The following is a 14,127-nucleotide window of genomic DNA, read 5'->3' as shown; positions in this document are numbered from 1 at the left end:
GCAACGCTCGTGGCCTATCACCGCCGCCTCCCGTCGCAGCGACTAGCGCCCCATCCGCCAGCCACTCTGAAACCAACTTGCCGAATCCCAGGAACCCCGGACCTGTGGCGGCCACACCTCGAAACTTCACGCTCGTTTTCTTACCTGCACTGCTGGCCGATAGTTAGCCGCGGATTTGCGTTCCCGTCTGAGCCTGACCACTGACTGCCTTCCTGTTGTGTCGTGTTGGTTCAGGAGCTGGACAGTCCTCGGCGCCACTACGAAGCACGCACGACATCAGCTCTTCCTGCGGCTAGCTCGACCGCTCTCGTTTAGCAAAGCTGAAGGTTGGCTTGTGTGATAGTTTGCCAATCGTTCTTTCAACCCTCCGATCAGCAACCCTAGCGGGCGACTTTCGGGCGCGACCACCGCCTCGACAAACCCCCCACACCCAGAGATCAACACTTTTCCGTGAGACCGCTACCCGCGGCTTGTGGGGCGGGAAAGGATACACTAAGAAAGACGGGGAGGAGAAAAAAAGGAAAAAATAAGCTCATCGAGGGAAAGCTGAAGCCACAAGCGACTCGGTTGCACGGGTGGAACACCGAACTATTACCCATTTCGGTCGAGCGCTTCACAGGAAATCGCTGCGAGACTTGCAGCTTCGAAACTTGATCGACCCACTATCCCGGATCGGGCCTCAACCTGGCGGTCATGGCACCCATGACACCTCGACTCAAGATCCTATCAGGTAAGTCGTGCCAACTGGTCCTGTACTAGTTATTTCTCCGCTCCTCTCTCTTGTGTCCCTTGCCGCCCACAGTTAGCGTGCACCGGGGATGGAGTGCCCGAAAAGAGTGGGCATCGCATTGCATCTTTAACGCTCGACCCGCCGCCATTCCAACTTTCCCCAGGTGCACCTCGTCACCACCACGCTCTTTTTTTTTTCTTACCGAGACGGCCGGGGGAATTGCTGCATATGCACCCTCACATACACATAATTAGACATGTCGGACTATGAGCTGATGAACGTTGCCACAGTGGGCGGCAACCCCATTTCCGCTTTCCTGTCATGGAGACTTCAAGCGACCAACGCCTGCGACGTCACCCTCGTCTGGAAGACGGGCTTTGAGCATGTGTCGCAATACGGGATATCCTTCAAGTATGCCTTCTCCTCTCCCGAGCACTGGCCGCCCTCCCAAAGCTTCCTATGCTAACTGCTTCGCTCTTCAGATCCCCCAACTTTGGCAATGAGCGGTTCAAGCCCCGGCATGGTATGTAGCCGCCTCCTGACGCAGCCGTCACGTTGGGCCTTGGCCCCTCATACACCTGTGCGCCATGTACTAAACATGAGGTTCATACAGTCGTACGAACACCCGAGGAGGCAGCCTCTCGCCGAGAAGGCGCATTTGACTATGTTATCCTTTGTATAAAAGCACTCCCCGACGTCTACGATCTAGCATCCGTCATCGATTCCGTCGTTACGCCTCAACACACATGCATCCTCGTGAACACAACGCACGCGCTCGGCCTCGAGTCCGCAATCGAAGAGCGGTTTCCGACCAATGTGGTTCTCTCTCTCGTTTGTGGCGCCGAACTCGCCCAGCTCAGCGGCAGCGAATTTGAGCACAAGGGCTCGACGGAAATGTGGGTTGGAGCCGCCAACAAGAACCCCAACATTCCGCCGACAATACAGGAGGACATGGCGCAGGCTCTGGCGATGACACTAAGCACTGGCCAAGTGGACTGCAAGGTGTCGCCCAACATTCGCCAGCAGCAATACGAGCGGGTTATCGGGTATGTTTGCTCCCTCTTTGACCGTACGACAGGAGCCTAACTTGTTTCAGCCCGATCGCATTTCACCCACTGACGGTAATTTTCGAGACGCCCGACTACGCCGCGCTACTTGAGAAGGTCGGCGTGTCGAAACTGGTCTCTGACATTGTCGACGAGCTGGTTGCATTGGCGGAAGCTCAGGGCTGCAAATTTCCGGCCGAGTTCAAGCAGAACACGATCAACGAATTTGCGTCGTCGACCATCGAGAACATCATGTGGCAGGACTACTCAGCAAGGCGACCCATGGAAGTTGAAACCTATCTTGGGTCTCCCATCAGGTTATCCCAGGACGCCAAGGTCGGCGTGCCGCGTGTTGAAGCCCTCTATCCCGTCCTCCATAACCTTAACTTGGTTAACCGGAGCCGGCCAAAGGTCGACACCGCGGTCGCAGCGCCAGTCCAGCCAGGATCTCCCTCCACCACTCCTTCCCCGCTCCCCCGTATGTCGGCTCAGGGACCCCCTCGGCCGATGCCCAACGGGAATGGCATGCACCCCCGCCCACGTCCAAGGGGAGCATCATCGATGGGGCCACCGGGCCCGGGAATGCGCCGCCCCCCGCCGCCGTCAATGAATGGAGGGCCGCCAAACGGGTATCCACGTCCACCGCCGAACGGCCGCCTGCCGTCAAGGAGGGGGTCCATGGAGGGTGCGGATCTGGAAGAATTCGGTCATTTGATGCTCTACGATGACGTCCCTGAAGGGGGCGAGGCCGCTTATGGCCCACATGATATTGCCTTGAGGGAAAGAGAATTGCAGCTACGACAACGGGAGCTTGCGCTTAGGGAGCAAGAAATGAGGCTGAGACGGCCCGGCCCGGGAATGGGCCCGGTTCCGGGCCCCGGTCCTAGACGAGGACCGCCTCCTCCGTCGTCACGAGCCGGTGGCGGAGGTTTCGACGACGACGATGAGGACGATGACTTTTTCGATCCCCTCCCTTCGGCCGGAGCGTCGATGATTGACCCCGATAATTTCGACATGATGAGCGTTACCTCGAGGAAGAACCGGAAAGCAATGGGCACAGCACCGAGCTCTGCCGCACAGTTCCGCAGAAATCCCGAACAGGACACGGGCCCGCCGCCGCGTAGCAGGTTTCGACCAAGTTTCGGAAGGAATCGGTCGAGTCAAGTCATGACTGGGGTTCCAGCCACGCACGGGGATATCATGGATGATCCCCTGCTAGGCTTCACCTCTAATCGATATGGGGCCGTGGATCGGGGCATGATGCACGCTGGTTCCAGAGCAAATTCTCTAACGGCTGCCCGTCTTGACGAGCTACAGTACAACCAAGGACCGCCGCCCATGGGCATGAATGGCAACGGGCCGCGGCGCGTCAGCCAGTCACCTGGCAACCCATATAGCCCGTCAATGCGCGGCGGCGTCCCGGGCGGGCGCCCCTCGCCGCCAAATGGGTATCACTCTCAGCCGCAAGCAAACGGTGGGGGCCGCCCATCACCTCCGGATGGCATGCGGCAGCCAATGCCACACTATCCGCCGGGCCACGGCAATGTTGTGGCCCCGCAGCAGGTCGAGCAGCACGCTGGGGTGAGCGCCCTCCATCCACCCAAGACGAAGAGTCCACGAAGTCTGACCGGCAGTGCGAGCGCCAGCGCGGGCAGTGGTGATTCCACCAACCTCGACTCGGAGCCGTCGGCGCACAGCAGCCAACAGTCCCTCGGTCCTCGCCCACCGATCGGCGTCCGCTAAATGCTCACGCGCCGCGAACCATGCCGATGTTGGGTTCTAGGGATTATCGAGCCAGACTGGGAGAACGCCCAAGCGATCCCACCAAAACAGCGAGATGAGACCAAGGGCTTCGGCGTAGCGATGGGGTTGCCAAATTCCCATAAAACCCTCAAACTGCCCAACCCATTCATCATGGCTACCTAGCAGCCGAACGGCATCCACTTGCTCTTGGAAGAAGGAGCGAGCATATTCACGCGCACATATGAGAATTGGTCTATAAGGAGACAGCCGGGCGGACGACACGAAAAAGGAGAAGAAACGTTGCATCTTGGGTTTTTTTTAGACGGTGGCGTGGGTTGGCTTGACTTGGCTTCAGTTGGCTTGAGGGACGGAGGAATTCTTGGCTTAATCAAATCCATGACATCCGGGTCGGCGGCGCGCGCGCGCGCACTCGTAAACTAACTACTCTATAATTCTTAGTGTGTGTGGCTCAAATCTGACGGCCGGGTTTGGGGTTGGGAAGTGGTGAGGTTAGCGGAGGGAACGGATCGCAAAGGGCGCGCTAGCAAAGCGATGGCTTGACTCTCTTTGAGTCACTTCTGTATCAAGTACATAGGTATTCCTTCCTTTTTTCTGATCCATCTCTCTCTCTCTTTTTCTCCTCTACCAGCCGTTTGCTTCCTGTCATTTCTTTTGTTGTGGACCGGCCCATGGCTCTGGCTGGGAATATCCGTTTGTACGGACGGACGCCTATTGTTTTTGTGGTAATATCATCCATCCATGACGACATATACATACATACATACGTGGTTTATTGCAGCTCCTGGGTGGCGGAGAACGTGAAGGGCTTGGGGATATGTCTATTGTGCTACTTGCCCTGGCCTAATTTCGGTGACGGTTGCTTGTGGTGATGTCGTGTTGGTCTCCCCGGGGGGGTATCAAGAGACGTCTCCGTTGGCCAGTTCAAAGGGTGAGGCAGATTCATGATCTAGTATACGCAACGATGGAACACGAGTGAAGTTGTGGTATACATGGTGGTCAGGGAGTCCTCGGGGGCGAAGGAGAGGTGTTGATTCACATGGACGGGCAGCACGAGGTGGCTAGCCGTTGAATCTCGACACCGCGCTTGGTCAACGCCTGTTTCCTTCTATTACACCCGACAGTTGCATACTCTTTATTTTTCTCTCTATGACTTATTAGGGCATCTAGCGCAATTTTGCCATCGTCATGCCCTCCTTTAGACTTGCGGTCGCCGGGCATGGGCACGGGGTTCCTACCTATGCGACCCGAAAGTCAACAAAGACCATCATTCCAGGATGTCCTGTCGGCGTGGTACAGGAGTTCTTTTAACGAAAACCCCCCTGTACAAACTAGGACTCATACCTGCCAACGACTTCGACGAGCTTTCGACCCAGCCACGTCCCTGGAACCAAAACAGGGAGTCATCCCACCAACGACATAACACAGCAACTCAGCCCTTGGCTGTTGGTCGACACAGTGCATTGAGTTCACATTGCATGTCACAACCCGCGTTACTCGCATTACTCTCATCATCCATTACAAGCCCGAGTGAGTCATTCCTGCACTCAATCTGCCAAACACAGCAGCTGAAGCATAATCGGCCAAGTAGGTAGGTAACTTCAACTCCTCCCCGTCTTTAAGCCGAGTTAGCTCTTTTCACCCTCTAACACTGACAATCTCAAACAGTCAAGCGCACGTAGCATGGCTTCTGACGGTCGCAAACAGCCGCCATGGGTTCCCCCCCGGGCCCAACCCAACGCCCAGATACCCCAGCTCAAGATCTATAACAGTTTAACGAGGACCAAAGATGACTTTGTCCCAGTCGACCCGACAGGAAAGGTGGTGACGTGGTACGCCTGTGGTCCGACGGTGTACGAAGATGCGCATTTGGGCCATGCAAAGAATTACGTCTCGACCGACATCATCCGCCGCATCATGAAGGATTACTTCGGTTTTAGTGTCAAGTTCGTTATGAATACGACCGATATCGACGACAAGATCATCCTCAAAGGTCGCCAGCAGTACCTGCTCGCGCGTTTCAAGCAACAGCATGCCGCCGAAGACAACTCAGTGAGCGATTCAGTTCTGGCTGAGACCAAAGCCGCATTCCAGCACTACATTGGCAAGAACCTTCCGTCCCTGCCCTCGGATACGAGCCCAGAGAACTTTTCCGAGGAAGCAGACAAGGCATACGAGGAAAATGTAAAACCTCGCCCTCTAGCCGACGCCACGACAGCACAACAAGGCCAGGCTCTTACTGTTGCCGATTTGCTGCTGAGAGCACACATTGGAACAGCAAAGTCTGCTGCCGAGGCCCTGCAAGCTCCGGGAACGCTGCCTGAATTCTTCGCCAAGGCAACCGATGTTTTGCTCCCATATCTCGATGTGTTGCATGGCGCCGAGATGGACTCCAACAACTACGAGATATACCTGGAGCTAACCCAGAAATTCGAACGCCGCTTCTTCGAGGACATGGATGCGCTCAACGTTCTGGCTCCCGACAAGCTGACTCGTGTGACCGAGCATCTCCCTCAGATCGTTCACTTTGTTGAGAAGATTGTAACGAACGGTTTCGGCTATGCTACCCCTGACGGCTCCGTTTATTTTGATATCGACTCGTTCGAGAAAGCCGGCCACAGCTACTCCCGGTTAGAACCGTGGAACAAGAACGACCGTTCCCTCCAAGCCGATGGTGAGGGTTCACTGTCCAAGGGAAAGTCAATGAAGCGGAGCGAGAGCCATTTTGCGCTGTGGAAAGCTAGCAAGCCGGGCGAGCCAGCATGGCCAAGCCCATGGGGTCACGGGCGGCCAGGCTGGCATATCGAATGCTCTGCAATGGCCTCCGAAGTGATTGGGAAGTCGATCGATATCCATTCCGGAGGCGTCGATCTTCGTTTCCCTCATCACGATAACGAACTCGCACAATCGGAAGCTTACTGGTCGACTCCAGGCTGCCAGGTTCAGTGGACAAATTACTTTATTCACATGGGGCAACTGAGGTAAAAGCTTTCCAACACCGGCTTCGTCGTACAAGGCCGCTAATTGACCACAGGATTCGAGGCTTGAAAATGAGCAAGAGCCTCAAGAACTATACCACTATCCGGTCTGTTCTTTCCCAGAGCGAGTGGACTGCACGCTCTCTCCGGATATGCTTCCTCCTCATGCCTCGGCAGGATGGTATTGAAGTAACAGACGAGCTCATGAAGGCCGTCGTCGGCTGGGAGGGCAAGCTCAACAACTTCTTCTTGAAAAGCTTGGACATCTGGAAACATAGTTCACATCCCATGACTACGAGGCAAGAGCCTAGCGCGGCAGACCAACAATTACTGAACGCACTGGAGAAGGCAAAAGTCGATGTCGACGCAGCTCTTCGCGATTCTTCCAACACCTCCGCTGTCATGAGAATCCTATCTGATCTTGTTACCGAGTCCAACTCGGCAGAGGCACTCTCCGATCAGACAATCATCTTGCTCGCCCGGTGGGTAACACGCATCACCACCATCTTTGGTCTGGATCCCGAAGGGGATCTTAACAACCCAGACCGCATAGGGTGGTCGGGTCTCGACATTCCCGCGCCAGCAAAACCCTATGTCTACCCTGCATCGCACTTACGCGACAAGGTTCGGACCCTGGCCTGTGCCGGCTCGGTCGATCACGCAGCCATAGCGAAGCTCGCCGTCGAGATTTCGACTGCGGCGCCAACGCCAGTCATCGAGTCCTCCAAGGAACCATACCATCAGGTGCTGCATCGGTTCTGCAGCGACATCACAGCCCTCACGGCCCAGCAAGCGCCCGCCAAAGACCTCCTCGCCCTGTGCGACCAGCTCCGCGATGTACATCTCTGGAACCTCGGCATCTATCTCGAGGACCGCAACAGCCCCCAACCTGCTCTAGTACGACCCTTGGATAAGTTGCTCGTAGAGGCGCGCGCGGAGCAAGAATCTGCTGGCGCTGCTAAAGCCAAGGCCAAGCTGGAGCAGGAGGCTAGGGAGGCTGAGGCGGAGAAGGAGATGTGCGAGCGCGCCAGGGTCGATCCCCTACTGATGTTCAAGGCCTCGGCCGAATATTCGGAATGGGATGAAGACGGCATCCCGACTGTGGATGCAGCGGGGAATGTTGTGTCTAAGAATAGGCGGAAGAAGCTGGTCAAGGAGTGGGAGAAACAGAAGAAGAGGCACGAGGAATGGTTGGCGATGCAGCAGGCGGCGTAGAAAAGGGGCATTGGGCATTGTCTCTATTCTCGGGTCAAGGTGACCCGCAACGACGTGTTATTGATGAGATAGCTACAGGTAGGAAAGGAAGAAGCGTTATGTGAATACCTAGGTCCAGTATGCTTTAGAAGTGTGAAACTCGGGGGCCCATTAACGCTGGACCCTCTGGTTGAGCGAGGGGTATGCGATGCCTAACGCCGGTGGCGGTACTGTTGAACTATATATGCTTGATCATGTGTTTGTTTACTCCCGAGTCACGGCCACTTACACGGTTGCCATTGCGTCGTCGGTTGACCCTCCACCAATCAAGAATCAAGGCGGCCCACCCCGCTCTCCAAATTCGACGACCTTGGAACAAACAATTTGAACAGTTCGTGACGAACTACTGCGTTAACTCCATCATACGCCGAAACAAATGCCCCCGAGACAGCTTCGAATTCGGCCGGTTGTTTCTTGACGCCCATTTGAGGACGTATTTCAGAACCCAACGCCATTCATTGCTTGACCATGGCGACGCGCAACTTTAACACAAACACAACATCGCGCCAGTCTATGGCACCATCAGGAGGCGCCGTGAAAGCCCGACAGCTGGTATGTTTGACTGCACTGATTTCTTGCCTCTTTTACTCTTGCATGACCTGCATTTTGTGATGGTTGTTCGAAACAAGCAGCCGAAAATTGCTAGGGACTAACGATCACCCTTCGGTTTCCAGGCCCAGCTTCAGGCGCAACTGGCTCGGCTCTCCACGAACCTGGCCGATACGGAAAACTTATTGCGCATGACGAGCGTCCAGGCCGAGTCTATGCGCGGTTTGGGGAGTTGGCATGCCGGGATGTAAGTCACCGTTCGTTTTGGCTTTGAACCATGGTTAACCTCGGCAGGCTCATGGCTGCCAGCAAGGTCCTCGGAGAAGAATCTGTCCAACAGCAGCAGGGCAACTAGACAATGTTCCCTGGGGATGAGATCCTTTGTGAGAGAATATGCAGCGCAGCCGCACTGTTCGAGTATAGGGGTGGCTTTGTGGCGGTCGCTCATGACGCGAGCGAGGCCATATGACCATGCTGGGCCGCAACCCCAATAGTCCTCGATACCAAGACGATAGGTCAGCCATCCTCCGAGAGCGAGACTCTTGGGGTTGTCGGCAGGAGTTTTCGGGGCGGGTTGGGAGCGACCCCAGATCGTGGTATGGGTTAGAGTTCAGCGGCCACAGCAGTGCAGTTCCTTCGATAGCGGCGTCGTTCTGGCCATACCCTGCTCCTCGCGAGTGCCAACACCGCCCAGCCGAATAATGAGATTAAGACTGCGGGAAATTGATGTTTGATGTTTGAGACGGCATTAACCTTCTTGGTTTTTTATTTGCGGATGACTGCTGCTTTTGTCAAGCTCCCGTTCTGTCTTCCGCTTCGGTCTAGTTGCGCTAAGCGGGTATCTCCTTGCCCTTCCACACGTGTGACATTTGCGAACCAGAACATCAGCCCATGGCTTCTTCGCCCCCTTGCTTATGTTTTCAATTTCCGAAGTGCAAGACTGCCCGTCAATGAGCGTTGAGTCGCAGAACTTGCAAATGCTCTGCTTGACTGCCGGCTTAAGGCGGATCCTGGTCTTGAGGGAGACGGCTCGTAAATCGGTCGCCAACCTCCTGCTCATGCCATTGAGAGCCTTTACAGAGCCAGTGTCACGGGTTATGACTTCGGTGGAAGAAAGATGATTGGTGGTGGAGGGTGTGTCCGAGTCCGCGGGTGAGTGCGGGATCGCAGAAAGAGCGATGGCTGCTTGTTGAAGGAACGAAATGCGCGAGTAGATGGCCCTGTTCTGCACCCCGCCGCCGGCTTTTCCCTTTGCCATGATCGCACGAAACTGCAAGTCAAATACAATTGTTGGGTGGCGAGTCTAGGCGAGTCTAGGCGAATGTACGTATTCTTTTATACGTAATTAGGTTGCTCACAAGCACGAGCTTTCTTTGTTGGCCAGAAACTCTCGAGTCACAAAGTCACAAAGCACAAGCACAAGCACAAGCACGGCTGCACACATAAAAATACAAAACCAGGTGGTCTGTGCAACATTTGCCCCACATCTCAGTCGCCGGCCGCCAAGCTAAGCCACAACAGGTTAGAGAGCTGATCGCAGTCAGGTTTTGAGGCTGTGCCTTTGCCGACTTGGAGGTCGATTTCGCTTTCTCCTCTCCCTTGCCTTTCACTTCCCATCACCACATTCCACCGACATCAGAAAGGCCGAACTCATACTCGGCGCACAACCACGATAACATCTCCTCGTACTCTCACCTGGTAATTGATTTTACTAGGACGCATCGCCAAGTCAATTTCCTCGACCCATTTCTTTGTTTTTCCCGACCAGTCGCGTCAGCTTCCAGCACCAAAGTCGCCCAACATGTCTGGCGAAGAGGATCTCATCGATTACTCCGACGACGAGCTGAACAATGAGACCGCCGCTCCGGCCTCAAACGGCAAGAAGGGCGATGGCACCGCTGCTGCACAGAATGTCGACAAGAAGGGTTCCTATGTCGGCATCCACTCGACCGGTTTCCGCGACTTCCTCTTGAAGCCCGAGCTTCTTCGCGCCATCGCCGACTGCGGCTTCGAGCATCCGTCGGAGGGTTAGTCCTGACAAGTTTCATCCCCAGCTTATCGTTTATCCCTCCTGCCCTTCCCACGGGTCCGTCCATCACGCAAGCAAGAAAACAAGCAAAAGCTACGCGAAGCAAGAGTTGTCGGGGAGCGGAATCTGTTGTCGGCGCAGCGCGCAACAAGGGAATAATGGTGTTTGGTCATCGCCGCCGGCCATCCGGCCGTCCCGCCTTCCTGTCCCCGAGGATAGGCAATCCTCCTGGGGCGCCGCTGAGCACTGGCGCACGCAAAACCCTTGCAGATGATGGCTATCATCGTGCTCGGATTGATTGAGTCGGCATTATGGGAAACGGTGAGGTCGCTTGATGGTTGCTTCCGGGCTCCATGCGCCGAACTCATCGCGGGACTCTTATTATGGGACACTGTTCCTTGACTCAATGCCGCTGACTACCCGAGGTAGTCGGCGAGGATCTGTGATGGCGCCATGAGTGGCGGTCACACATCACACTGCGCGCACTGCTCGGCTGGTGGTTGAAAGAGCTAGGAGATTGGGAAGCGAGGGGACTGCGGAGGACAGCTGCCATTCTTTTTTTCTGCTGCGATGATGGACGGGCCCATGCTTCCTGAAACACCCCGTCCGCCGTCCCTACCACGTTTGCAAACCCCGATTCTAATGCGGTCCCCGACTACAGTTCAACAGACATGCATTCCGCAGGCCATGCTTGGCGGCGACATTATCTGCCAAGCCAAGTCTGGTCTCGGTAAAACGGCCGTCTTCGTGCTCACCACCCTTCAGCAAGTTGAGCCGGTCGCCGGAGAGTGCTCGGTCTTGGTTATGTGCCATACCCGTGAACTGGCCTTCCAGATCCGAAACGAGTACAACCGTTTCAGCAAGTACATGCCTGACATCAAGACTGGCGTGTTCTACGGTGGCACACCCATCCAGAAGGACGCCGAGGTCCTGAAGAACAAGGAAACGCACCCCCACATCATTGTCGGCACGCCTGGTCGTCTCAACGCCCTTGTTCGTGACAAGCACCTGCGGCTCGGAAACGTCCGCATGTTCGTCCTGGACGAGTGCGATAAGATGCTTGACCAGATCGGTAAGTAGCTAGATCCAACAGTGGGCGACAAACAGCCGCGCTAACGCTGTCAAGATATGCGCCGCGATGTCCAGGAGATCTTCCGGGCCACTCCCCAGCAAAAGCAGGTCATGATGTTCTCTGCTACGCTCGCCGAGGAGATCAAGCCGATTTGCCGGAAGTTCATGCAGAACCCCACTGAGCATTATGTCGACGAAGATACCAAGTTGACGCTCCACGGCCTTCAGCAGTACTACATCCCTCTCGAGGAGAGAGAGAAGAACCGGAAGCTGAACGAGCTGCTTGATGAGCTTCAGTTCAACCAGGTCATCATCTTTGTCAAGAGCACTATTCGCGCCACAGAGCTCGACAAGCTTCTGCGCGAGTGCAACTTCCCCTCCATCGCTGTCCACTCTGGTGTCAGCCAGGAGGAGCGGTATGTTTCGGCCCGTCCACATGTCTAGCCTAGCAGTGATGCTAACTCTCCGTGTAGTATCCGCCGGTACAAGGAGTTCAAGGAGTTCAACAAGCGCATTTGCGTGGCCACCGATGTGTTCGGCCGTGGTATCGATATCGAGCGGATCAACCTCGCTATCAACTATGATCTGCCCGCCGACGCCGACTCGTACCTGCACCGTGTCGGTCGTGCCGGCCGTTTCGGTACCAAGGGTCTCGCCATCTCCTTCGTGAACACCGACCAGGACAAGGAGGTTCTGCAGCAAATCGAGAAGCGCTTCGAGGTCGCTCTTCCGTATGTACCCGTCCTATGTATCTCGACCATTCACATGCTAACGCTCCCTCCAGTGAGTTCCCTAAGGAGGGCATCGACGCCTCTACCTATATGGCCGCTTAAGCCGAAGTTCGATTTCTTTTCAGGGTTGGCTTCTCGACTCGATTGTCGTGCCTTTGTTTTGCGGTCGGTTATCTGGCAACCGCCTTTTTGCTCGGGTGGTCGGACATGGATTGCGTGGGCAGGCTCAGAATTAAAACCGAAACGTGATGCCCTGTGGTCCTAAACTAGGTCATGTAAAACTAGATGGTCTCATACTGGGAAAATGCAGTCTCTCTCGTTGCTAAACTGTGTTTGTTGTTGTCACATTACCAACGCATGCCTGTGTTTGGTGAGCCGGAAGCCTAAAAGTCCACTTGTATGTTCGCGTCCACCGCACCGGATGCGGTCATATCTTTCTCAACAGCATCCTCGGTCCCTCGAGTCCGGATGACTACGGGGCCTGGCCTTCAACAGTCACAACACAACAACTGATGACCACGACACAAGAGCCGATGGCTACGACACAACGGCCGATGACTCCATCCATCAACCACGGACCGATAAGTCGGTGGATATTATCGGCTTAGACAGACCGGCGGGGAGTGTAATACACGACTTTTTCCACCTCCCTCGCCACGCCGTCCCGTGACTCCCGGGCTATCTCACCTACGTTACTGGCAATGTTGGGGCCGGAGCGGCCGGTTCGGACGATGATGTGCCTCAACTCGTCCATCCCCCCCCTGCAACCGCCGCCGGAGCTCGGACTGCGCCAGAGTTACCTTACGGAGCAGAGCATTGGCAGCTTTGCTCCGAGTCCGACCTCGAAGTTCACTGCCTGCCCCCCCCCCCTGCCCACTGTGTTGGGCGCCTACCTGCCTAGCCGCCCACTTGTTCTGTGCCCCGTTGGGGATGGATGTCTCCTCTTGGCGGGCTGTGCCGCGATGGGGTGAGCGGCGAGGTTTTATGTAACTAACCTTCTGCGTTGGCTGGCTGTGGGTGAGCGGTGAGCGGTGAGTGAGTGAAGTGGGCGCGTGAGTCAGGGTCTTTTTGTTTTCTTCGCCGGGTCGCTCGTCTTGGTGAGGAGAGAGCGTGGCGGCTTTTTGGCCTGGACACAGAAGGGGTGCTTGGTCACCGCATGCTCATTCCGGTGAGGAGCTTGAGGATGGCTCAGAGTGAATCATGATGAGTACCTCATCATGTGTTTGGTTGAGTGATGAAGAGGGGGCAAAAGCACGGACGGAATCTCGAACTCGCCGCATTCAAGAGTGGTATTAACGAGCGCCACTATGAAAATGACTGTCATTAACTAGGTAGGGGTGTTCGGTGTGAGTTCCGTCATGCGAGTGAGCGAGCTTGCGTCCTCGAGAAGCCGTTCTTCTTTGCGGCGTGGTTCTTCGGCATGCTTAGGGGGGTACGAGTGCTGCCAGGAAGATGACATCCGTGTCGCGAGGTAACACGGAATGAATATCCTCTTTGAGTCGCGAGGAGGCTGGACAGCGGCCGTGATGATATTCTCAAACACGGGTGGGGAGGATTGTGCTGCTGCCTGGGCAAAGGACCTCCGCAATCCTTCCCACTCTCCGTTCTGGAAAACGCGATGCTGCAGTTATGCTGCAGTTAGTTGCTCGGCGACACAACCCCACGCAGACAAGAAAGAATATTGTTTATGAATTTAATTTTTTGGTGGGCTTCATTCTAGTTTCTGATGTGATGTGGGCACCCTGCGGGAGTTGAAACCAGCCATGACAAAAAAGACCACGCTATTTCCTTCCCTCTCTCACCAAGTGCCTTCATAAAACAACACGACCATCACTGTCAGCAAACCAAAGCTTCATCTCTCGGTGAGCTTTTGGCAAGAGGCCCCCTTCACGCCGAAGAACGCCGGCGCTGGATGAGTGGAGTTGTGATCATGACCGTCTCGGGCCACGTCGCCTTCAAGCCGGCTGAGACTTGTCAG

The 14,127-nt window shown here is 55.5% G+C and overlaps 5 protein-coding genes across 5 annotated transcripts; 4 read left to right on the top strand and 1 right to left on the bottom strand.

Moving 5' to 3' along the window:
• Positions 1–986: 986 nt before the first annotated feature.
• Positions 987–3,519, top strand: B0H64DRAFT_438788 (ketopantoate reductase PanE/ApbA-domain-containing protein; the record flags this gene model as incomplete). Its single annotated transcript, XM_062806378.1, has 4 exons — positions 987–1,141; positions 1,213–1,253; positions 1,344–1,776; positions 1,827–3,519. 4 exons carry the CDS (start codon positions 987–989, stop codon positions 3,517–3,519), a joined length of 2,322 nt encoding a protein of 773 aa, XP_062661816.1.
• Positions 3,520–5,040: 1,521 nt separating this feature from the next.
• B0H64DRAFT_384676 (tRNA synthetases class I (C) catalytic domain-containing protein) lies at positions 5,041–7,907 on the top strand. The gene is made up of 3 exons (XM_062803021.1): positions 5,041–5,128; positions 5,206–6,518; positions 6,572–7,907. The coding sequence occupies exons 2-3, from the start codon at positions 5,221–5,223 to the stop codon at positions 7,728–7,730; spliced, it is 2,457 nt and encodes an 818-aa protein (XP_062661815.1). The 5' UTR covers positions 5,041–5,128; positions 5,206–5,220; the 3' UTR covers positions 7,731–7,907.
• A 148-nt stretch (positions 7,908–8,055) lies between these two features.
• B0H64DRAFT_71350 (DASH complex subunit Hsk3 like-domain-containing protein) lies at positions 8,056–8,870 on the top strand. Its single transcript, XM_062808657.1, has 3 exons — positions 8,056–8,321; positions 8,444–8,565; positions 8,613–8,870. The coding sequence occupies exons 1-3, from the start codon at positions 8,238–8,240 to the stop codon at positions 8,671–8,673; spliced, it is 267 nt and encodes an 88-aa protein (XP_062661814.1). The 5' UTR covers positions 8,056–8,237; the 3' UTR covers positions 8,674–8,870.
• B0H64DRAFT_71351 (RNAse P Rpr2/Rpp21/SNM1 subunit domain-containing protein) lies at positions 8,871–9,713 on the bottom strand. The gene has a single exon (XM_062808658.1). The coding sequence runs from the start codon at positions 9,574–9,576 to the stop codon at positions 9,067–9,069; it is 510 nt and encodes a 169-aa protein (XP_062661813.1). The 5' UTR covers positions 9,577–9,713; the 3' UTR covers positions 8,871–9,066.
• Positions 9,714–9,918: 205 nt separating this feature from the next.
• On the top strand, positions 9,919–12,481 carry B0H64DRAFT_384669 (ATP-dependent RNA helicase SUB2). The gene is made up of 5 exons (XM_062803020.1): positions 9,919–10,345; positions 11,009–11,419; positions 11,474–11,834; positions 11,892–12,149; positions 12,203–12,481. The coding sequence occupies exons 1-5, from the start codon at positions 10,120–10,122 to the stop codon at positions 12,249–12,251; spliced, it is 1,305 nt and encodes a 434-aa protein (XP_062661812.1). The 5' UTR covers positions 9,919–10,119; the 3' UTR covers positions 12,252–12,481.
• The last annotated feature ends 1,646 nt before the right edge of the window (positions 12,482–14,127 follow it).

Source organism: Chaetomium fimeti (genome assembly GCF_033439085.1).
Source record: "Chaetomium fimeti strain CBS 168.71 chromosome Unknown B0H64scaffold_2, whole genome shotgun sequence".
NCBI lineage: Eukaryota > Fungi > Ascomycota > Sordariomycetes > Sordariales > Chaetomiaceae > Chaetomium > Chaetomium fimeti.
Note: the sequence above shows the minus strand (reverse complement) of the source record. Positions and strands in the feature narration are given on the sequence as shown.

Bases quoted from the DNA above. Each gene is read 5' to 3' on its own strand.
- B0H64DRAFT_384676 (XM_062803021.1), top strand. From the start codon at position 5,221: ATGGCTTCTGACGGTCGCAAACAGCCGCCATGGGTTCCCCCCCGGGCC. The intron at 6,519-6,571 runs GTAAAAGCTTTC...AATTGACCACAG, and splicing joins ATTCACATGGGGCAACTGAG to GATTCGAGGCTTGAAAATGA.
- B0H64DRAFT_384669 (XM_062803020.1), top strand. From the start codon at position 10,120: ATGTCTGGCGAAGAGGATCTCATCGATTACTCCGACGACGAGCTGAAC. The intron at 10,346-11,008 runs GTTAGTCCTGAC...CCCCGACTACAG, and splicing joins CTTCGAGCATCCGTCGGAGG to TTCAACAGACATGCATTCCG. The intron at 11,835-11,891 runs GTATGTTTCGGC...CTCTCCGTGTAG, and splicing joins GGTGTCAGCCAGGAGGAGCG to TATCCGCCGGTACAAGGAGT.
- B0H64DRAFT_71350 (XM_062808657.1), top strand. From the start codon at position 8,238: ATGGCGACGCGCAACTTTAACACAAACACAACATCGCGCCAGTCTATG. The intron at 8,322-8,443 runs GTATGTTTGACT...TTCGGTTTCCAG, and splicing joins CCGTGAAAGCCCGACAGCTG to GCCCAGCTTCAGGCGCAACT. The intron at 8,566-8,612 runs GTAAGTCACCGT...TAACCTCGGCAG, and splicing joins GGGAGTTGGCATGCCGGGAT to GCTCATGGCTGCCAGCAAGG.
- B0H64DRAFT_71351 (XM_062808658.1), bottom strand. From the start codon at position 9,576: ATGGCAAAGGGAAAAGCCGGCGGCGGGGTGCAGAACAGGGCCATCTAC.